Source organism: Malus domestica, chromosome 16 (genome assembly GCF_042453785.1).
Source record: "Malus domestica chromosome 16, GDT2T_hap1".
Lineage (NCBI taxonomy): Eukaryota > Viridiplantae > Streptophyta > Magnoliopsida > Rosales > Rosaceae > Malus > Malus domestica.
In genome coordinates this window covers 34,257,213-34,281,502 of record NC_091676.1, presented here as the reverse complement: position 1 = coordinate 34,281,502, position 24,290 = coordinate 34,257,213, and the positions used below count along the sequence as shown (strand labels likewise).

The 24,290-nt window shown below is 35.2% G+C and overlaps 3 protein-coding genes and 1 long non-coding RNA gene across 11 annotated transcripts; 3 read left to right on the top strand and 1 right to left on the bottom strand.

Moving 5' to 3' along the window:
• Positions 1–4,147: 4,147 nt before the first annotated feature.
• LOC139193128 (uncharacterized) lies at positions 4,148–6,574 on the top strand. Its single transcript, XM_070816101.1, has 4 exons — positions 4,148–5,493; positions 5,584–5,980; positions 6,085–6,339; positions 6,497–6,574. Exons 1-4 carry the CDS (start codon positions 4,148–4,150, stop codon positions 6,572–6,574), a joined length of 2,076 nt encoding a protein of 691 aa, XP_070672202.1.
• A 1,638-nt stretch (positions 6,575–8,212) lies between these two features.
• Positions 8,213–9,775, bottom strand: LOC103435712 (DEAD-box ATP-dependent RNA helicase 22-like). Of its 8 annotated transcripts, none has more exons than XM_070815442.1 (4): positions 9,610–9,747; positions 9,440–9,497; positions 9,049–9,312; positions 8,213–8,867 (listed from the first exon to the last, which is right to left on the bottom strand). In XM_070815442.1, exons 3-4 carry the CDS (start codon positions 9,253–9,255, stop codon positions 8,742–8,744), a joined length of 333 nt encoding a protein of 110 aa, XP_070671543.1. In that variant the 5' UTR covers positions 9,256–9,312; positions 9,440–9,497; positions 9,610–9,747; the 3' UTR covers positions 8,213–8,741. The 8 variants fall into 8 exon arrangements, 7 of the variants coding, with proteins under 7 accessions (XP_070671543.1, XP_028954354.1, XP_028954353.1 ...); XM_029098521.2 differs by having other exon boundaries at positions 9,049–9,163; positions 9,440–9,490; positions 9,610–9,745; XM_029098520.2 differs by having other exon boundaries at positions 9,049–9,163; positions 9,610–9,741.
• Positions 9,776–18,506: 8,731 nt separating this feature from the next.
• On the top strand, positions 18,507–21,292 carry LOC139192872 (uncharacterized). Its single transcript, XR_011577379.1, has 6 exons — positions 18,507–18,751; positions 19,090–19,221; positions 19,331–19,496; positions 20,314–20,389; positions 20,485–20,822; positions 21,055–21,292. It is a non-coding gene; the product is annotated as an uncharacterized lncRNA (long non-coding RNA).
• A 208-nt stretch (positions 21,293–21,500) lies between these two features.
• Positions 21,501–23,842, top strand: LOC139193127 (uncharacterized). Its single transcript, XM_070816100.1, has 5 exons — positions 21,501–21,524; positions 21,573–21,683; positions 21,798–21,896; positions 21,975–22,055; positions 23,259–23,842. The coding sequence occupies exons 1-5, from the start codon at positions 21,501–21,503 to the stop codon at positions 23,592–23,594; spliced, it is 651 nt and encodes a 216-aa protein (XP_070672201.1). The 3' UTR covers positions 23,595–23,842.
• The last annotated feature ends 448 nt before the right edge of the window (positions 23,843–24,290 follow it).

Here is a 24,290-nt window from a genome sequence, read left to right as displayed (position 1 = left end):
CTCGAGGACTAGCAAAAGCTAAGTGTGGGGGTATTTGATAAGCTCATATTTATATATATTTTACATCAAATTCACTTGTCTATTATTAGTTAGTTCCTTATATTTTTTAGCTATTTACTTTGTTTTTGTGTTTTGTGGGATTTGTCAAGCAAATAAAAGAAAAATAGCACAAGTAGGATTTTTAGTAACAAATTCGTAAAAGCTGCCTGTGCAGATCAGCTGACTTTGGAAGCAAGTTTCGAATAGCTCAGAATGAATTAGAGAATGAGCCTTACATTCTTGGAAAGCTACGGATGTCTATTTTTTGGAGCATTTCGCGGATTGTTAATATCATTTTTCTAGAAGAAGTTATGGCCGTTTTAACACTGAAAGGTTTCCAAGACGCTGAGCAGTTTGTAACTGCATTGAAGGCAATAAATCCAATAAAACTAGCAGCCAAAACTGATGCAGCCAAGAACAAGCCAGCTGACACCTATTCAAATATCAGATGAAATGGAATTAAAGATGAGGATTAAGTGGGAGTAATTGGCATAAAGGTTGCCCAAAGAGTTACAATTGTTTTACCATTTCATCTCACTTATTGTCATCACTAAATGGCTGTTAGTGGGGTGAGTTATGGAGCAGAAATGGGGCAGCAAGCATGGGCATAAAGGCTGCAGGTTGCAGCGGCAAAAGGGGTTTTCTTTGAGAGGAAAAAAAAGATAGAAAAAAAAAGAAGGAAAGGAAGGAGAAAGAGGACAAGGCAGCTGCGTTGGGGAAGGAAGGAAAAAAAGGAGGAAATCTTGGCATTCTCTTCTTTCGGTTTTATCTTCTCAAACTCATGTCTTTCTTTTAGTTTAATTTGAGAACTATGTGTAACTAAATTTTTAGAAGTTAGGGGCTGTTTTGAAGCCCCGAATATGATTGCAAGTTTGTTATGACATTTCGTTTGAATTACTTTTATGAATGGATGAAAATTGGTTCACTACTTGTCTCATTGATGAATTCTTTATTTGTTTTCTATGGATGCATACTTAGTAAGCATATCTAGGATTCTAATGCTATGAATACTTGTCTCATTGATGAATTCTTTATTTGTTTTCTATTTGTCTCATTGATGAATTCTTTACACTAGTAGAAAAAACACTTTGCACGACGGAAATTTGTGCCACGGAGAAAATTTCGTCGCGCCAAGTGGGTTTGCGCGAGGATAACACACAAAGCGTCGCGCAAATTATTTTGCGCAACGAAACTTTGCACGACGAAGGTTGCGTTGCACAAAACAGGTTTGCGCTACGCAACCTTCGTCGCGCAAAGTTTTGGCGTCAAACGAAGCATATTTACCGCTTTTATCCCAACTTTGCGCGACGCAGATGGAAAGTGGTCGCGCAAAACTTCTTTGCGCGACAGAGAAGGGCAGTGGTCGCGCAAAGTGAAACTAGAAATTATGCTATTTTTACATATTATGCTGTTTGTAATTCAATTATTTTGCATTATTTTTCAGCATCTTACTTTTTGCTTTCTTATATGTAAGTAGAAATATGTTTTTCTCTAGTGGGTTCGACTTGATTTGATCAGGTTTTGGAGGTTTTTTACTTACTGTTGTGTCCAATTTGTCATCTGGGTAGTCTGTAATTTATGGGTTTTAATTGATTTCTGGTCTCGAATGGAGGTGTTTTGGTGTTTGAATATGTGAGTTGTGCTTGACTTGACTTTTTGTGGCAGGGATTTTGTTCCAGGATATTACCACATTGCTTCTGGATACCAAGGCCTTCAAGAATACTATTGATTTGTTTGTTGAGAGGTACAAAGACAAAGAAATCTCTGTTGTTGCAGGTAATTCAATGCATGATCTTTCACTTTTAGCCAGTTTACCCTGAATTTACTTGTTCACGAAATTTTAAGGGCAGTTCAGTTGCTCACCACCTATGATTGGTCACTTATGAGATAAACTTTTATGGATAAGTATGTCATTGATGCGCAAATTTTTTTTAAACTAAACCATATCCAAAGCATAGTCTTCAGCATTCTGGCATTGCAGTTGTGTGGAATTTTAGCTTAAGTGGTTCTTTGATTTAGTGGCTGTTTCGTTGTATATACTGAATGTTGGGTTGTGTTTATGGTCTGAAATTTTATTATGACATAACGCAGGTGTTGAAGCTAGAGGTTTTATATTTGGCCCTCCTATTGCCTTGGCCATTGGGGCAAAATTTGTGCCCTTGAGGAAGCCAAAGAAGTTGCCTGGTAATCTATCAGACCCTTTTCCTTTTCCTCCTTTTAAACTGCATAAATTTTTTAGCTTTGAGAAGTTTCTCCGTAGGAGGGATTTGAGGGATTCATTGGTCAGTGACTGGCTTACTAGGAGAATTAGGATAATTTCATTTTTACTCCATCTCGTTAAATTGTCTTTGTGATATAATTCACAACATCAATTTTTATTTAACTCACATGATGGATTGATCATGTATACATCTTTTGTTACAATGCAAATGTTAACTGATCCAGTTACAGTCTAGTTCTTTAGCCATTTGTTGGACATAGTGCTATACCCAGTTACGTTGAGAAATTCTGGGTAACAGGAATGAGTGTTTATGCCCTTGAATAGTGCTATACGAAAACTAATACGATAAAAAAACTTGTTATTGTATACCTTTGCCTGCGTGCTATGCTCTTTTTTGGTCATGATAGAGTTTTTTGGGATTGAATTTTTAATTAATCTTTATTAATTTTATCTATTTTATTTAGTTTTAGTAATTATTGTGATTTAGTTTATTTGTATGCACATATTTTTGTACATCACGTACAAAATTGTTTTGTGTTGTACGAAGTTAATACTACGTAACTTTGTACCCTTTTTTCAAGAAAAGCTTAGTTTCCCGTTTGAGAATTAGTTGGATTTCGTGCATGGATGCGAAAGCATGACTGCGGTCCAATTAATTCTTGAATTGTCCCATTTTTTGGACAGTTTGGGAATGCATAGTTATGTGTTGTAGTTTGCGGTCCACGGATTAGGTTTCGATAGTGGAAATTTTGGTAACATTTCCTGATGTTCTTCGAGTACACGGTGGATATTATGTATCTACGACGTGCACTTGAAGAACTGTAAGGAGATGCTGCCGAAATTAGCCCACGTTGAAATTTAATCCATTGGAATCGTAAATTACGACACATAACTGTGCATTCTTGAATGGGATAGAGCCTTTACCGGAGGAATAAGGTGACAAGACAATAGTTGAAGTTGTTGTAATTCTTGTACTTTTATTGGGATTGCAGACAAAATGGACAGACAGTGGATACATAATCATAATAGATGTGATGTTGAGTACTTGGATGGAATAGATGAGTTCGTTGAATTCACAACTACACACAACCTAGGTTCAACTCATATCCGATGTCCGTGTAGGAGGTGTAACAACTCAATGTGGGAGACATTCGAGAATGTTCGATTGCATTTAGTAAGAAATGGGATGATGGAGACCTATACTACTTGGTATCATCATGGAGAACGATTAGACCAAGCTTCGTCTTCATACGTGACACGAGTGGAAACTGTTGAATCTAATGTGGATCCTAATGAACAAGTTATGAATATTCTAAATGACGTTTATCCATACGCCTCGAGCAACACCAATCAGGAAGGGGGAGAAGGGGGAGATGACAGTCGTCCAACCATGGACAGTGAGGCATTCAAAAACTACGAAAAACTATTGAAAAATGCCAAGCAAGAATTATATCCAGGTTGCGAGAACTTTTCAGTGCTCACAGCAATTGTGGAGTTGATGCATGGCAAGATCAAGTTTTGTTTGTCAAACAAGTGTTTTGATTACTTTTTGGGAGTTATCAAGAGGATGCTTCCAAAGGAGAATTGTTTACCTGAAGATCATAAAAGTGGCCAAAAAGTGTTGAAGGGTCTCGGATTGGGGTATCAAAAAATTCACTCATGTGTAAATAATTATATTTTGTTCTATAAGGAGAACAAATTGTTGGATAAATGCCCTGTCTGCAATGAGCCGAGGTTTAAAATGACATCACAGAATAGAAAGACCAAGATTCCACAAAAAGTAATGCGTTATCTTCCATTGAAGCCTAGGTTGCAACGATTGTACATGTTGATGCATACCACAACCAACATGAGATGGCATAAAGAAGGACGGTAAATGATGATGTTATGAGGCATCCTGCAGATGGAGACGCATGGAAAGAATTTGATCGGATGTACCCTGATTTTGCAGCTGACCCGCGCAACGTCAGATTGGGACTTGTCGCCGATGGATTTAATCCGTTCGAGGTTTTAAACCAAACCCACAGCACTTGGCCGGTCGTCGTGTTTCCTTATAATCTGCCACCTTGGAAGTGCATGAAAAAAGAATACATGATGTTGACTCTATTAATTACCGAAGATCCAAGAAAGTCCATTGATGTTTATTTGCGACCGTTGGTTGATGAGCTAAAAGATTTATGGGAAAACGGTGTTCGTACATATGATAAATATATTGGGCAGATGTTCACCATGCGAACGGCAGTGATGTGGACAGTAAACGATTTTCCCGCGTATGCAATGGTTTCTGGGTGGATGACTAAGGGTTATTTGGCATGTCCAATATGCAAGGAGAACGTAACATCTTCTTGGCATGCAAGAAAAGTTTGTTATCTTGGTCATCGTAGATGGCTCCCTTGGGACAACGAGTGGCGTCAGAATGATAAAGCCTTCCATGGCACAAAAGAGACTTGGCCAAGACCAAGAGAATGGTCCGGAGATAAGATTTTGGATCAGTTAAACCGTTTGGAATTTGGTCATTTCGGCAAAGGGGTCAGTAACCCCAGACCAACTACACATCTGAACTGGACGCACAAGAGTATGCTATTTGAGCTTCCGTACTGGTCAAAGTTAAAATTGAGACACAACCTCGATGTTATGCATATTGAGAAAAATGTGTTTGACACTTTGGTCGGGACAATTCTAGACATTGAAAGAAAAACAAAAGACACGATCGAAGCTCGCCTCGATTTGGAACGAATGGGCATTAGGTCATCCTTGTGGATGAAGAATGTCGGTGGTACATTGAAGAAAGGCCATCCCTTTTTTACAGTTAAGCCGAATGGTAAGAAAGAGTTTTTCAACTTTATTTCTTCTGTAAAGTTTCCAAATGGGTATGCTTCCAATATATCGCGTTGCGTGAACGTGAAGGGGTGTAAATTTTTAAACATGAAGAGTCATGACTGTCATGTGATACTCCAACGCCTTCTTCCGGTTGGTATTCGACACTTATTGCCTCTTGATGTGGTGAAACCAATCGTGTTGTTGTCGAGATTTTTTTCGCAGTTGACTGCAAAGTGTTTGCGGAAGTCGGATGTTAAACAATTGCAGGACGACATTGTGAACGTCTTATGCAAGTTCGAACAAATATTTCCCCCAGCTTTCTTTACAAGTATGATTCACGTGATGATTCACTTGCCAGATGAGGCATTGCTTGCCGGACCAATGAACTGTCGATGGATGTATCCAATAGAAAGGTACTTGATTAAGCGTATATATATATATATAACATATTCATGATCAACGAATGCTTTGAATAATTTGTAGCATACCTTTTATTTGTGCAGATATCTTGGTGAGTTGAAAAGGTGTGTTCGAAACAGGGCAAAGCCCGAAGGATCACTTGTGGAGGCATGGTTCGCATATGAGTCACTTACGTTTTGTGCAATGTATCTTCAAGATGTTGAGACAACTTTCAATCGTCCTGAACGCAATAATGACGGTGGTGTCAGAAAAGAGAAACTGTCTGTTTTTGCCCAAATTGCACGACCATTCGGCGATCCTGTAAAAGGCGAACCGTTTACCAAAAAGGACATGGAGGTAGCGCATTGGTTCATACTCAACAATTGTGATGAGGCTTTGCCATACCTTCAAGAGCATGAACAGTTGATGAAGCAGGAACATCCTTCACATTCATATGCCAAGAAGCACCATGACTTGTTTCCTTCATGGTTTCACGCACATGTAAGTTGTATGTGGTTTGAATTGAGCATATTTTCCAAATTGTTCATGCCCGTCTTTAAATTTGGTTACACTAACAGGTTAACTTTTTGTATATGTTATATTAGATGAACAAATTGAAGGAATTGAATTCACCATCTTACAATGAAGAATTATATAACTTGGCGAGAGGACCGATTCACACTAAATTGTTCTCAGGTTGTCATGTCAACGGGATCAAGTTCTTGGGGGCAACACATGATGACAAGTTGTCTACTCAAAATAGTGGTGTCCATGTGCTGGGTGCGGGCGATAGTGAAGACATTGATTTTTATGGCAAACTAACTAGTGTAGTACAATTGCTTTACAAAGACAGGTGTCAAGTGATATTGTTTAAGTGTCTTTGGTTTGATACAAACCCACATAACCGAACGAGTGTTAAGCAAGACCATGGTTTACTATCAATAAACACTACGAGACATTGGTACGATGAAGACCCATACATTTTGGCAACCATGGTGAAACAAATATTCTATCTAGACGACCCTAAAGCCGGCAATGGTTGGAAAGTTGTTCAGAAGATTGATCGAAGAGGGTTATATGATATTCCGGAACTAGATCATGATGACAACGTCGCTGACCAACAGTTATCATCTTCGATAGAAATTAGTGAAGAAACACTTCGGGATACTAATATTGTTCAAGAACCGTTTGACGTACCTGGAGTTCCCGAATTCAAAATATCAATTGACCTTGGTGATCTGCCTCAATACAATGCACCGGAACAGGCAAACGAAGATGAGGACGAATGGGAATCCGGAAATAATAGTAGTGAGGATAGCGAGAGTTATTATTGTAGTTCGGATGAGGATTAATATAAACTTGGAAAGAAAAAAGCAGGAGGGTGAGGAGAGGCAAAGTCAAACTAAAAAAGGCACGGGATGAGTTCAAAACAATGCTGGAAGTACGTTGTTATCTTCTTCCCTCAAATTATTCATGTCTACATAGAAATTATATGCTTTGTCTCATTTTCTTGTTCATGGCTTAAATTCCTTGTACGTTGTTATCTGCCACCGACGGCAAAGGCAGTTGGTCGTTTCACTGATGAAAACTTGTTCCAAACTGAGTAAAGTATTTTTGACTCCTATGGTGTATGAACTGTATAAAACAGGAATGGGAGAAACTACTTTTGAAAAGGTGAAGTATTATATAAGTAAACACCATTTTGTTTCCTTCCCAAGTATAAAAACAAACGTTTCCTTCCCAAGTATGCTTAGACAATTGAATGATACCATAAGCTCATTAGTTACTACTTACCGTTCACATCTTGTTAGTTAACTGTTATGTGGTTTGGAATGTTGTCTTCTGTAATACTGCTTTATGAAACTGCATTTTATATTGGCGAATGTGGATTTTGCAGATGTAAAGGCAGTCATGAAAAACTCAGGAACTGTAATGCTCGGAGTAGGTGTTTCCTCAATTCAATCAGCTACTTCCATTCAATCAGCTGATTGGATCTTCAATTCAATCAGCTACTGGCGTTGTGTATAATATCACAGGTGGAGGTCGTAAATTATTGCTAGTGGTTGGTGCTGCTAGCCCCTTTTTCTTTGCTCCTTTCCTTGGCCTAATGAAGTATGCAAACTATTGTAAATGTTCAGGTCCTTCTGTTAACATAACATTTGGGGCTATTGTGGATGATTGCTACAACGGAGAGCTTCATGTGACTATTATTGTAACAGGCTTTTCGCAGTCATTTCAGAAGACACTACTAATTAACAGACCCCAAGGCAGCAAAGCTGCTTGACAAGGTTGAAGGGGGCCAAGAACGTAGAGCCACCACCATTTCATCATAACCGTCGCCGACAAAGCTTTTATTTTAATTTTGCAGATGTATTTTTTCTCAGTCTCTTGTGCATTTTGCCTTGTAATGATACTGAAGTTCCAATCTATGAGATTTCATGTCACTATTTTCAGTCAATTCCTTTTATCTATTTCACCTCCCACCTTTTACTTTCACTGCGTTTTATAACAAAATTTCAAGAAGCACGAACTTGAGATTGGCTAAATCAGTGGTCTCTCAAATATACGTACACACATTACATGTTTAAACCATTTTTCACTTTCGATCTTAAATTTCCTATCATATCCTTTCAACGATTCATCTCTTTCTCTGATCTGAGTTTCAAAAATGGCAGCATAAAGAATGTCATACAATGATAGCCAGAAGTATGTTTAACATTATGAAGGACTATCTTACTATAACCATGTTTGATTTTTATCAAAAGTTTGATGAGCTTCTATCACAAACGGTGATCATATGAAATACAAACTTCAAGAACTCATAACTTGGGAATAAACCCCGTCACATGCTACATTGACCAATAGAAACCGGAAATGAAAGAAGAGCATACAACAGTGTTCAATTCCTATATTTGTTCCAATAGCAGTTTGGTGTATGCATTAAAACAAGTCAACTGTGATTACTTAAAAGAAGAGAATTAAGATTGAAGCAGTTGTTGTTCCATCCTTCTTCAAAGGAAACTTGAACTCAAATCTCTAAATTCAGGAAACTTGTTAGACTGTTGGCAACCATGGTAATGATTTCCTTGATTTTGAGAGGATCATTTCTGTGTTTATGGCTAAGTATTGCAAACATTTCCGCTTCTTGTCTGGAATGTCCATCTTGAAGCCCTTTCAAGTTAGCATATTCTTCCAAGAGCCTGATCATGGTTGTAACAATTTGCACCAGCAAGAGCACGATTTGATCAAACTGAGATAGAAATCAGCATGTACGCTTGATTTCTATCTCAACTTTGTAATCCTGAGTTTTGGACAGTTGAAGATCTGAATTTTTACCTTTTTTCTTAAGCTTATTTCCAAAGCTTCTTTTCCTGCTAAATGCCATCTCCTATAATAGGAAAGCAAACTAATAATTACCAAGATGCACCAAAAAGACTCCATCGTTAATCAGAGCAGTAACAACATAGCAATATGCAATTCATTGTCTAAAACTAAGGATTAGGTGGAAGCAAAACGGTTGATTCATAAGTAAGAATATCTTGTTTCAAATGGTATGTTTTTATACTTACCACAGGCAGATCAAGTTCTCCTGCTCTACGAACTGCAGCAACCAGGTCACGGTTAGATTCTGTATACATGCTAGTCACAAGTCCATATTGACCAGCTCTGGCTGTACGACCAACCCTGTGTATAAAGTCCACAGCATAAGCTAGCAGGAACCGTAGCTGAGTCCTCTTTGTCAAACTGAACAAACCCAAAACCCTTTCTCTTCCCATTTTCGTCTACTACATTGAAAGAGAGGAGAACGCAGGGCCTCTCCAATACCATTTGTCCTTCCCATTTGTAAAATTTGAACCAATTCAAGTAAATATTCAATCACAGCAACAGATGCTCAGATAAAATCGATGCAAATTCAAAACTTGAAACAAAGTAAGAAGTAATTAAACAACATGCACATACCTAAACGATCCCACATAACCCATAATTCGCCAAAAAAATTGCTGATTGACCCTAAATTCTAATCGAAATTGTCAAAACGAAACCAAGAAATTTTTTATCTCGATCATAAATATACGGGGGGAAACAAGATTGAAATAGATATGATCCCAATGTAGAGGGTGATGAATTACCTGATTTAGGGATTGCGAATGTGGGCCGTGAAGAAAGGGGAGATCGGAAGGGAGGGCAAAGACTGATCCTTGCAAAAGGGTGAGGTATTTGTATCTGCAATCGGGTAAAAAGGAAAAAAAAGGGAAATAAAATAAAACACTTTGCGCAACGTCACGACGCATGTATATCTACATCGCGCAAAGTGTTTTATTTTATTTCCCTTTTTTTTTTCTTTTGCTTTTCTTTCGGGGTTCTTGTATTGCATTTTTTCTTTTGTGGTATCCACTTGTGTAAATATTTTAAATAGAAGATCGAATTAGTTCATTATATTCATATAAGGCTAAATATTGTAGCTATAAAAAATCATCAAAATTGCAGTTTAAATAACTATTAAATCATGAATTTTCATTTACAACCGTCGAAACGTTTTGTCTCGTAATCTTACCTTTGACAGTTTTTTTTTTTTTTGAGATTTTCTGCGTATGCCATTTCGAAGCATATACAAGCAAGTTTGACGGTTGGATCGTTGAAACTAGTCTCGTAAAATGCGTATCCCATAAAAACGATATATTCCCTAACACTTAGATTTTTTTATACTTACATCAACTATAACATAAGATTTTGTGGTATCCACTTGTGTAAATGTTTTAAATTGACGATCGAATTAGTTCATTGTATTCATATAGGGTTAAAGAGTGTAGCTGTAAAAAATCATCAAAATCGGAGTTAAAATAACCGTTAACTAGTGAATTTTCGTTTACAACCGTCGAAACGTTTTGTCCCGTAACTTTACCTTTGAACATTTTTTTTTTTTGAGATTTTTTGCGTATGCGATCTCGAAGCATATACAAACAAGTTTGACGGTTGGATCGTTGAAACTAGTCTCGTAGAATGCGTATCCCATTAAAACGATATATTCCCTAACACTTAGTTTTTATTTATACTTGCATCAACTATAACATAAGATTTTATGGTATCCACTTGTGTAAATGTTTTAAATTGACGATCGAATTAGTTCATTGTATTCATATAGGGCTAAATAGTGTAGTTGTAAAAAATCATCAAAATCAGAGTTAAAATAACCGTTAAATCGTGAATTTTCGTTTACAACCATCGAAATGTTTTGTCCCGTAACCTTACCTTTGAACGTTTTTTTTTTTTTTTAGATTTTTTGCGTATGCGATCTCGAATCATATACAAACAAGTTTGACGGTTGGATCGTTGAAACTAGTCTAGTAGAATGCGTATCCCATTAAAACGATATATTCCCTAACACTTAGATTTTATTTATACTTGCATCAACTATAACATAAGATTTTATGGTATCCACTTGTGTAAATGTTTTAAATTGACGTTCGAATTAGTTCATTGTATTCATATAGGGTTAAAGAGTGTAGCTGTAAAAAATCATCAAAATCGGAGTTAAAATAACCGTTAAATCAGGAATTTTCATTTACAACCGTCGAAACATTTTGTCCCGTAAAATTACCTTTGAACGTTTTTTTTTTTTTTAGATTTTTTGCGTATGCGATCTCGAAGCATATAAAAACAAGTTTGACGGTTGGATCGTTGAAACTAGTCTCGTAAAATGCGTATCCCATTAAAACGATATATTCCCTAACACTTAGATTTTATTTATACTTACATCAACTATAACATAAGATTTTGTGGTATCCACTTGTGTAAATGTTTTAAATTGATGATCGAATTAGTTCATTGTATTCATATAGGGTTAAAGAGTGTAGCTGTAAAAAATCATCAAAATCGTTCATTGTATTCATATAGGGTTAAAGAGTGTAGCTGTAACAAATCATCAAAATCAGAGTTAAAATAACCGTTAAATAGTGAATTTTCGTTTACAACCGTCGAAACGTTTTGTCCTGTAACTTTACCTTTGAACGTTTTTTTTTTGTTGAGATTTTTCGCTTATGCGATCTCGAAGCATATACAAACAAGTTTGACGGTTGGATCGTTGAAACTAGTCTCGTAGAATAAGTATCCCATTAAAACGATATATTCCCTAACACTTGGTTTTTATTTATACTTGCATCAACTATAACATAAGATTTTATGGTATCCACTTGTGTAAATGTTTTAAATTGACGATCGAATTAGTTCATTGTATTCATATAGGGCTAAATAGTGTAGCTGTAAAAAATCATCAAAATCAGAGTTAAAATAACCGTTAAATCGTGAATTTTCGTTTACAACCGTCGAAATGTTTTGTCCCGTAACCTTACCTTTGAACGTTTTATTTTTTTTTTGAGATTTTTTGCATATGCGATCTCGAAGCATATACAAACAAGTTTGACGGTTGGATCGTTGAAACTAGTCTGGTAGAATGCATAACCCATTAAAACGATATATTCACTAACATTTAGATTTTATTTATACTTGCATCAACTATAACATAAGATTTTATGGTATCCACCTGTGTAAATGTTTTAAATTGACGATCGAATTAGTTCATTGTATTCATATAGGGTTAAAGAGTGTAGCTATAAAAAATCATCAAAATCGGAGTTAAAATAGCCGTTAAACCATGAATTTTCATTTACAACCGTCGAAACGTTTTGTCCCGTAACTTTACCTTTGAACGTTTTTTTTTTTTTGAGATTTTTTGCGTATGCGATCTCGAAGCATATACAAACAAGTTTGACGGTTGGATCGTTGAAACTAGTCTCGTAAAATGCGTATCCCATTAAAACGATATATTCCCTAACACTTAGATTTTATTTATACTTACATCAACTATAACATAAGATTTTGTAGTATCCACATGTGTAAATGTTTTAAATTGACGATCGAATTAGTTCATTGTATTCATATAGGGTTAAAGAGTGTAGCTGTAAAAAATCATCAAAATCGGAGTTAAAATAACCGTTAAATAGTGAATTTTCGTGTACAACCGTCGAAACGGGTTTTGTCCTATAACTTTACCTTTGAACGTTTTTTTTTTTTTTGAGATTTTTTGCTTATGCGATCTCGAAGCATATACAAACAAGTTTGACGGTTGGATCGTTGAAACTAGTCTCGTAGAATAAGTATCCCATTAAAACGATATATTCCCTAACACTTAGTTTTTATTTATACTTGCATCAACTATAACATAAGATTTTATGGTATCCACTTGTGTAAATGTTTTAAATTGACGATCGAATTAGTTCATTGTATTCATATAGGGTTAAAGAGTGTAGCTGTAAAAAATCATCAAAATCAGAGTTAAAATAACCGTTAAATCGTGAATTTTCGTTTACGACCGTCGAAACGTTTTGTCCCGTAACTTTACCTTTGAACGTTATTGTTTTTGTTGAGATTTTTTGCTTATGCGATCTCGAAACATATACAAACAAGTTTGACGGTTGGATCGTTGAAACTAGTCTCGTAGAATAAGTATCCCATTAAAACAATATATTCCCTAACACTTAGTTTTTATTTATACTTGCATCAACTATAAAATAAGATTTTATGGTATCCACTTGTGTAAATGTTTTTAATTGACGATCGAATTAGTTTATTGTATTCATATAGGGCTAAATAGTGTAGCCGTAAAAAATCATCAAAATCAGAGTTAAAATAAACGTTAAATCATGAATTTTCGTTTACAACCGTCGAAATGTTTTGTCCCGTAACCTTACCTTTCAACGTTTTTTTTTTTTTGAGATTTTTTGCGTATGCGATCTCGAAGCATATACAAACAAGTTTGATGGTTGGATCGTTGAAACTAGTCTGGTAGAATGCGTATCCCATTAAAACGATATATTCCCTAACACTTAGATTTTATTTATACTTGCATCAACTATAACATAAGATTTTATGGTATCCACTTGTGTAAATGTTTTAAATTGACGATCGAATTAGTTTATTGTATTCATATAGGGTTAAAGAGTGTAGCTATAAAAAATCATCAAAATCGAAGTTAAAATAACCGTTAAATCGTGAATTTTCGTTTACAACCGTCGAAACGTTTTGTCCCGTAACTTTACCTTTGAACGTTTTTTTTTTTTGAGATATTTTTCGTATGCTATCTCGAAGCATATACAAAAAAGTTTGACGGTTGGATCGTTGAAACTAGTCTTGTAAAATGCGTATCCCATTAAAACGATATATTCCCTAACACTTAGATTTTATTTATACTTACATCAACTATAATATAAAATTTTGTGGTATCCACTTGTGTAAATGCTTTAAATTGACGATCAAATTAGTTCATTGTATTCATATAGGGTTAAAGAGTGTAGCTGTAAAAAATCATCAAAATCAGAGTTAAAATAACCGTTAAATAGTGAATTTTTGTTTACAACCGTCGAAACATTTTGTCCTCTAACTTTACCTTTGAACGTTTTTTTTTTTTTTTTGAGATTTTTTGTGTATGCGATCTCGAAGCATATACAAACAAATTTGACGGTTGGATCGTTGAAACTAGTCTGGAAGAATGCGTATCCCATTAAAACGATATATTCCCTAACACTTAGATTTTATTTATACTTGCATCAACTATAGCATAAGATTTTATGGTATCCACTTGTGTAAATGTTTTAAATTGACGATTGAATTAGTTCATTGTATTCATATAGGGTTAAAGAGTGTAGCTATAAAAAATCATTAAAATCGGAGTTAAAATAACCGTTAAATCGTGAATTTTCGTTTACAACCGTCGAAACGTTTTGTCCCGTAACTTTACCTTTGAACTTTTTTTTTTTGAGATTTTTTGCGTATGCGATCTCGAAGCATATACAAACAAGTTTGACGGTTGGATCGTTGAAACTAGTCTCGTAAAATGCGTATCCCATTAAAACGATATATTCCCTAACACTTAGATTTTATTTATACTTACATCAACTATAACATAAGATTTTGTGGTATCCACTTTTGTAAATGTTTTAAATTGACGATCGAATTAGTTCATTGTATTCATATAGGGTTAAAGAGTGTAGCTGTAAAAAATCATCAAAATCGAAGTTAAAATAACCGTTAAATAGTGAATTTTCTTTTACAACCGTCTAAACGTTTTGTCCCGTAACTTTACCTTTTGAACTTGTTTTTTGTTGAGATTTTTTGGGTATGCGATCTCGATGCATATACAAACAAGTTTGACGGTTGGATTGTTGAAACTAGTCTCGTAGAATGTGTATTACATTAAAACGATATATTCCCTAACACTTAGTTTTTATTTATACTTGCATCAACTATAACATAAGATTTTATGGTATCCACTTGTGTAAATGTTTTAAATTGACGATCGAATTAGTTCATTGTATTCATATAGGGTTAAAGAGTGTAGCTATAAAAAATCATCAAAATCGGAGTTAAAATAACTGTTAAATCATGAATTTTCGTTTACAACCGTCGAAACGTTTTGTCCCGTAACTTTACCTTTGAACGTTTTTTTTTTTTGAGATATTTTTCGTATGCTATCTCGAAGCATATACAAACAAGTTTGACGGTTGGATCGTTGACACTAGTCTTGTAAAATGCGTATCCCATTAAAACGATATATTCCCTAACACTTAGATTTTATTTATACTTACATCAACTATAATATAAAATTTTGTGGTACCCACTTGTGTAAATGCTTTAAATTGACGATCAAATTAGTTCATTGTATTCATATAGGGTTAAAGAGTGTAGCTGTAAAAAATCATCAAAATCAGAGTTAAAATAACCGTTAAATAGTGAATTTTCGTTTACAACCGTCGAAACATTTTGTCCTCTAACTTTACCTTTGAACGTTTTTTTTTTTTTTTGAGATTTTTTGTGTATGCAATCTCGAAGCATATACAAACAAGTTTGACGGTTGGATCGTTGAAACTAGTCTGGAAGAATGCGTATCCCATTAAAACGATATATTCCCTAACACTTAATTTTATTTATACTTGCATCAACTATAGCATAAGATTTTATGGTATCCACTTGTGTAAATGTTTTAAATTGACGATTGAATTAGTTCATTGTATTCATATAGGGTTAAAGAGTGTAGCTATAAAAAATCATCAAAATCGGAGTTAAAATAACCGTTAAATCGTGAATTTTCGTTTACAACCGTCGAAACGTTTTGTCCCGTAACTTTACCTTTGAACTTTTTTTTTTTGAGATATTTTGCGTATGCGATCTCGAAGCATATACAAACAAGTTTGACGGTTGGATCGTTGAAACTAGTCTCGTAAAATGTGTATCCCATTAAAACGATATATTCCCTAACACTTAGATTTTATTTATACTTACATCAACTATAACATAAGATTTTGTGGTATCCACTTGTGTAAATGCTTTAAATTGATGATCGAATTAGTTCATTGTATTCATATAGGGTTAAAGAGTGTAGCTGTAAAAAATCATCAAAATCGAAGTTAAAATAACCGTTAAATAGTGAATTTTCTTTTACAACCGTCTAAACGTTTTGTCTCGTAACTTTACCTTTTGAACTTTTTTTTTGTTGAGATTTTTTGGGTATGCGATCTCGATGCATATACAAACAAGTTTGACGGTTGGATTGTTGAAACTAGTCTCGTAGAATGTGTATTACATTAAAACGATATATTCCCTAACACTTAGTTTTTATTTATACTTGCATCAACTATAACATAAGATTTTATGGTATCCACTTGTGTAAATGTTTTAAATTGACGATCGACTTAGTTCATTATATTCATATAGGGTTAAAGAGTGTAGCTATAAAAAATCATCAAAATCGGAGTTAAAATAACCGTTAAATCATGAATTTTCGTTTACAACCGTCAAAACGTTTTGTCCCGTAACTTTACCTTTGAACGTTTTTTTTTTTGAGACATTTTTCGTATGCTATCTCGAAGCATATACAAACAAGTTTGACGGTTGGATCGTTGAAACTAGTCTTGTAAAATACGTATCCCATTAAAACGATATATTCCCTAACACTTAGATTTTATTTATACTTACATCAACTATAATATAAAATTTTGTGGTGTCCACTTGTGTAAATGCTTTAAATTGACAATCAAATTAGTTCATTGTATTCATATAGGGTTAAAGAGTGTAGCTGTAAAAATTCATCAAAATCAGAGTTAAAATAACCGTTAAATAGTGAATTTTCGTTTACAACCGTCGAAACATTTTTTCCTCTAACTTTACCTTTGAACGTTTTTTTTTTTGAGATTTTTTGTGTATGCGATCTCGAAGCATATACAAACAAGTTTCACGGTTGGATCATTGAAACTAGTCTGGAAGAATGCGTATCCCATTAAAACGATATATTCCCTAACACTTAGATTTTATTTATACTTGCATCAACTATAGTATAAGATTTTATGGTATCCACTTGTGTAAATGTTTTAAATTGACGATTGAATTAGTTCATTGTATTCATATAGGGTTAAAGAGTGTAGCTATAAAAAATCATCAAAATCGGAGTTAAAATAACCGTTAAATCGTGAATTTTCGTTTTCAACCGTCGAAACGTTTTGTCCGGTAACTTTACCTTTGAACGTTTTTTTTTTGTGAGATTTTTTGCGTATGCGATCTCGAAGCATATACAAACAAGTTTGACGGTTGGATCGTTGAAACTAGTCTCGTAAAATGCGTATCCCTTTAAAACGATATATTCCCTAACACTTAGATTTTATTTATACTTACATCAACTATAACATAAGAGTTTGTGGTATCCACTTGTGTAAATGTTTTAAATTGACGATCGAATTAGTTCATTGTATTCATATAGGGTTAAAGAGTGTAGCTGTAAAAAATCATCAAAATCGAAGTTAAAATAACTGTTAAATAGTGAATTTTCTTTTACAACCGTCTAAACGTTTTGTCCCGTAACTTTACCTTTTGAACTTTTTTTTGTTGAGATTTTTTGGGTATGCGATCTCGAAGCATATACAAACAAGTTTGACGGTTGGATTGTTGAAACTAGTCTCGTAGAATGTGTATTACATTAAAACGATATTTTCCCTAACACTTTGATTTTATTTATACTTGCATCAACTATAACATAAGATTTTATGGTATCCACTTGTGTAAATATTTTAAATTGACGATCGAATTAGTTCATTGTATTCATATAGGGTTAAAGAGTGTAGCTATAAAAAATCATCAAAATCGGAGTTAAAATAACCGTTAAATCATGAATTTTCGTTTACAACCGTCGAAACATTTTGTCATGTAACTTTACCTCTGAACGTTTTTTTTTTGAGATTTTTTGCGTATGCGATCTCGAAGCATATACAAACAAGTTTGACGGTTGGATCGTTGAAACTAGTCTCGTAGAATGCGTATCCCATTAAAACGATATATTTCCTAACACTTAGATTTTATTTAAACTTGCATCAACTATAACATAAGATTTTATGGTATCCACTTGTGTAAATGTTTTAAATTGACGATCGAATTGGTTCATTGTATTCATATAGGGTTAAAGAGTGTAGCTTTAAAAAATCATCCAAATCGGAGTTAAAATAATTGTTAAATAGTGAATTTTCGTTTACAACCGTCAAAACGTTTTGTCCGGTAACTTTACCTTTGAATGTTTTTTTTTGAGATTTTTTGCGTATGCGATCTCGAAGCATATACAAACAAGTTTGACGGTTGGATCGCTGTATTATGTTTTGTACAATGCGTATCGCATCAAGTTTATTGGTATATATATATATATATTTATTTATTTATTATGTAGATTTAAATGTATTAATTTTTTACGTATAACACTTAAGAAATCGAATGAGTTGGAAGTAGCTACCAATTTATTAGTCATGTTTTTGTTATAAAAAAAATATTATTGTGGGTTTTATATAATTGTGAAATTAAGGATTTTATATTATTGTAGGTTGTATAAAAAATTTTAAATAAAATTTACCTTGCGCGACGTCTAATTGTACACCTACGTCGCGCAAGTTGTCATAAATTTGGCGGTACAAGTGAAAAGAATTAACGCTTATTTTGAGTTTTCCAACTTTGGCCAAAATATTCCCAAGCCCTGACTCTCTCACTCAGTCTCTCTTCCCTCTCGCTCATCACGCCCGCTCTCTCCCGTAGCCTTCCTCCTCTTCGCTCATCACGCTCGAACGCCAAATCTTGAACTCCAAAGCGCCCCAATCTCGAACCCCACTGTCGGTTGTCTCTCTCCCTCTCGTTCTATATGACGGGTAGCCACCACCCCCTTCGTCGTGCTCGTCTCTCTCCTTCAAAGTAAGTGTAATTACAAATTATGTAATTGTGAAATTAAGGATTTTGATTGTGAATTGAGATGAATTTTAGAATTTAGGGTTTTAATTTGGGATAAATTACTAGGGCATGGGATGGATTTCAGGGTTTTAAAATTTGTTAATGGGAATTAGGGTTTTAATTTTGAAATGGGGATTGAATCAGGGTTTTTATTTGGGATAAATTATTAGGAAATGTGCTGAATTTCAGGGTTTAAGAATTTCATTGTTGTTGTTTCTTGTTTGCAATTTGAAGCAATTTCATTATAGATTTTCACTTACTAGATTTTTCATGAAACCCTAACTTCCCCTGGTTTTTGAAAGTGGTCAAGGATCCAGCAGTGTAGCACATGTAGCAGAAGTGTGATAATTACCCAGATTGTCTGAACACCTGCATAACAGCCGTAGTTTCCCTCATAAGTTGAGTAACAGGGATAGGTTCCTGTTAGTGTTGAGGTACACTGCAAACGACCAAATTTTAACACTGGTGCTTTCATATGAATGAAGCATATTTGTTATGTTATTTGTGATAGTAATTCTCTTAAAATGGGTGATCTCTTTCCAGGTTAATTCAATCTTGATTGGTGAACTCTGACTCATTCTGCGACCACAACCCTGTACTAGTTATCTAAATCAAACAACAGTTAGTATTTAAGAGATGTCTGTTGGGCCACAATAAGAAACAAACTCAATCTTCTGTTGGATTTCATGGTTTCAAGCTTACTGAATCTGTAAGTATTCTTGTGTTGTTAGCTTTGCTTTGCCTCCATGTTTATGAATCTCTGAGCTACTTTGTTATTGAGCTTTGGTTCAGTTAAGTTGCCCCCTTTGACATTTTAACCTTTTTTTTATTATTGATTCATATACGATTGCTTGTGTTTCATCGTTCAAAGTGTTTATAGTCGAACATCGAATAGGATCTGAACTTGTGGTTGACTCAGTTCGTCTAAATCATAGTGTTTGTGCCTTCTTTGTGAAGGAGTCAGGACCTCTAATCAGTTGGTAGTGACACACCACCATGAGAATAAGGCCTTATTGGATTTACTGATGAGGAATTACAGATGTTGTTTGTATCGTTATTGATCATTGAATTTATGTGTTCATTGTATTGGACCTCTTGAATCCAACTTCTTTGATTGTGCGTTTAATCATTTCATATCAGATATTGTTGCTTACTAAGCTTTGTAGCTCACCCTTTTCATATCAGGTTAATTCAATCTTGATTGCTAAACTAACAATTTGTCATGTAGTAAGCATAACAATCTGACCATAATCTGTTGGAACTGCACTTGATGAAATTACAGTTAACCATCTTAGTAAAAGGTTCCTCTTTTAAATTGCACTTGTAATTACCATACCAAAATCTTACAGTGGAATCTCGATATAAAAAACAGAGATAATGCAATTTGGTTTTGCCTCATTATAAGACCTATTCCTTTGATTTTTTTTCTTTCTACTTCCGTCATAATGTATTTTAAATTCCACGTAAATTTTGTTTTTTTATGGTAGTCAATAGTTACCGATTGATATTCCTAATTGTTTAAACAGTGATACTGGAGAAATTTATGCACAGAAACTTGCTAACTTTGTTTAAAAGCGACTGAAATCAGAACGGGCTGCTTCTGTAAGCTTCAACAATATCTAATGTTTAGTTTTAATTTTGTTGCTTTCCATATTAAGTAAATGATTGTTGTTGGTTGATCCTTGTTTCTCATGTAGTCTACCTATATCTGTTGATCCCAAAAAACAAGTCTACATCTCTCTTTTACTAAAAAGTGTATAGATGTCGCGGTTGATCACTCGTTGTCAGAGTGTGATCGAGGCGGCTCCCTCATTATCAGCATCTACTGCTCCAAGCGTGAGTGCTCCATTGATTGGGGAGCCTACACCCCTTACTGAGGCTACTCCTACGGCATCCCAGGTGCCCGTCTCATCGACATCATCAGTGTCGATTCAGCCGCTCAGTGCACGGCGGCCTCATCGGCGCCGCCGCGAGTCGGAGCCTTCTGATCACACTTCCTTAGCATCCAGAGTTGAGGATGAGGCCTCCCATCCAGGTAGTTTTTTCTAATTCTCGATCACTACGTTGTATTTTTTTTTCCATTTAAAATTATTATTTTTATGATGATGAAAATTTGCTGGATTGTGAAAATGTGTTGCGGGTTGTGAATTACCGTTATTTTACTGTTTTAAGGTTTTCGGAAATGCTATACTATTAGGGGAGGTTGTGTCGAATTTTGTGTACAAATTTAAGCTTATGGTTTTCACCATTTAAATATTTTTGGCTAGCTAAAAAAACACTAGGGGGCCTAGTCGAATGCTAAAGTCGGCTCAGAGCGTACGTATGATCGGCTCCAAGATCAAGATTCAGTATGACTCGCGACATTGTGGAGCGACTACCTCACAGCAGCATAGTGGCGTCGCTAGTGGCTGTGGTGTTGTTATTAAGCAAAATTGTCCTATGCAGTGGGACTCTTGGACAGATATTCCTCAGAGGACGATGGAACTGGTGCTAGACTAGTTGTCGGTTAGTATATTAATTTTTAGCCTTTGTCATTTCTTTAAAGTTGTTGGTTAGTATATTAATTTTAGCCTTTATCATTTTTTTTAGTTTTGTTTACAAATATTAAAAACAAAAATATATTATCTTAATATTATTAAATTTCTTACTATTATTTTATTGTTTTTCATATTCGTAGGTCGTTTTTTATCTTAAGGACATATCCCCCGAGGCCATGGCCTACTTAGAGGAGGGCTTAGCAACCCAGTACAAACATTGGAAGAACTATCTTCACACGCATTTTTAGCGATACGATGATCCGGAGGTTGCTCGCCTACATGGTTGCCCAATCGAGTTGAAGGACCGGCCAGAGGATTGGGAGTGGCTCTGCAAACATTTTACGGACCCAAAATTTGTGGTATGTACGTAATATTTTAATAATAATTTATTATTGTTTTAGTTATTTTTTAAAGCTTTTTTTATTAATTTATTTCAAATAGTTGCACTAACATGTATATTGTGTGTTTAACAGAAGAAATCTCTTGCTGGCAAGAAAGCTCGGGACTCAAAGACACTTCTTCACCATTCTGGTTCGAAGCCCTTTTTGTATAGGCTTGAGGCACGATGTCAGGTATATTAATTTTGCAATTTTATACAATTTATTTATTATTATTGATTAATAAAATTTTCTTAATGTTTTTTTCTTCAGGGGGGTTCTAAGTTCCCAGAGATCAACACGTTCGAGGAAGTTTACGTTCGACCTGGAAATGAGATCTCTGAGCACCTTCATGTAAGTATATGTAATTGTTATTATTCTTATATGTATGAATTGTTCAAATATTGTTTATATTTTGTTATTAAACATTATATGGAAACGATAGGAGATAGGGTGAGGCCAAATCAGCCATAACCCAATCAGACAAATTTAAGTTACAATGTATCCTCAACAAGGATGTTGAGAATAAAAGTAAGGCTAGTAAGCCATTCACATTAATTGACTACCAACATTCAAACTAGACTTGGCTAAGCAGTGAGCAACATCATTGGCTTGACGTCCGTGGGTGCACCGGACTTCAGTGATTGCAGCAAGAGCACATTTCGACCCTACAATGTCTCTGTCCAACTGACGACAAGTTGATGGAAGGGTCAGATAAGGCTCCTGCAATCTGAAGTGAATTTCCTTGAATTTTAGATTTTTTTATTGGTGCCTTTTGAGGGTTTTGTGAGGGTGGGGGCAAAAATTCGATGTTATAGTTGGAACTTCTAAAGTTGGGATAATGGGTTTGGTTGATAAGTTTCTTTGGTGTGATAAATCTCGGTCCTGGTATTGAATTTTGTTATATTTATGTGTTTACTGTTGTCGGAGAATTAAACATAATTACTTTACTGGATATTGAACAAGAGTTGGTATGTAGTGTAGTTGATGCTAAATGAAGTTTCAATGGTTACATTCCTTGAAGTATTGGTCCTTATAATTCAGTTGCTGCTAGAGATTGGTTGACAATTACAACTATGCTAAATCAGTTGAATAGTGGGGTTCGCTCTGCAATACATGCTGAAGGTTCACGGTTATTTTTCATGTCACAAAACTCTTCTATATTTTCACTGCTATTTTGCATGTCACGAAATTCTTTTAGTGAGAAAGTCCATCTATGGCAGGTGGTTTGAAATAAAAAATGAACCTTGAATTCTAGCGATCAATTATTTTTAACAGGCACCATGTACTCACTTGGATCATTATTGCTTTCCTTTTGTGTAAATGACTCTGTGGATTTGAATTTTTCTGCATACGATGTTCTTGAGACGTGAGATTTTGATTTCTAAGCTTTATATTTTCCCTTGTTTATCTCATACGTGGTTGGTGGTTCAAATTCACAAGGGTTTACAATTCAAATATCAACTATTATGAAGTGTGCATTGGCTTGCTGGAGATGTTTGTCTTCTTGAAGAAATGAATGAAGATGTTTGTCCCCTATTGAATTTATTTTTACAGGCTCTTATGGTGGAAAAGCACGCTGCTGTTGTCCAAGAAGCAACATCACAGTTTCCCCCGAATACCCCGATCGAGGACGTCACGGTACCCGAGGATGTAGGTTTTCAGATCGTGACTGATGTGATGGAGCAAAACTTCGGTCGTCGTCATGGTAAGGTTGTTCAGTGCATGGGGAAAGCGCGAGTTCGTGAGATGGGTGCCTCTTCTTCCAACTCGAACATAGCAGAGGTTGATGCATTAAAGGAGCAAGTGACAACCCTACAGGGTCAGCTTGAGATCCAGGGCGAGCAGATGAAAGAGCAGATGAGGGTCCAGGCCGAGCAGATGAAGGAGTAGATGAGGGCCCAGGCCGAGCAAATGAAGGAGCATATGAGAGACCTTGTACGAGCCATACAGACGTTCGGCCTTCAAATCTCGCTACCAGTACCTGATCTTGCTACACCTTCGACTTTTGAGCCACGTCAACCTGTCGATACCTAGTAGCCTGATGTATAGAAGACTACTTGTAGTTTTTTCTTTTTTATTCGAACATCTTGTATGTACATTTTCATATATTTTATAATTAAATACTTTTATTTGCTTAATTAATTATTGTTTAGAATTTAATTACAATATTTATTAAAAATCTAAAAATTAGTATTTTTGGTTTTGGCCAAAAGTATTATTTTTTCAATTTTTAATAAGGCTTTGCGCGACGTAGGCTAGGTCGCACAAAGATGTGGTTTTGGCCAAAAATATTTTTTTATATTTTTTAATAAGGCTTTGCGCGACGTAGGCTACGTTGCGCAAATAGGCTTTGCGCGACGAACATGGGCATGCGTCGCGCAAAGCTTGTTTGCGCGACGCATGCCCATGTTCGTCGCACAAAGCCTTCTGTCACTGCCTTTGCGCGACGGTTTTCGCGCGACGAAGGTTTGTTGTGCTAAGTTTTGCTCGACGTTTTGGGACTTTGCGCGCGCGACGAAGGACTTGCGTAGCGCAAAGTGTTTTTGGTAGTAGTGTTATTTGTTTTCTATGGATGCATACTTAGTA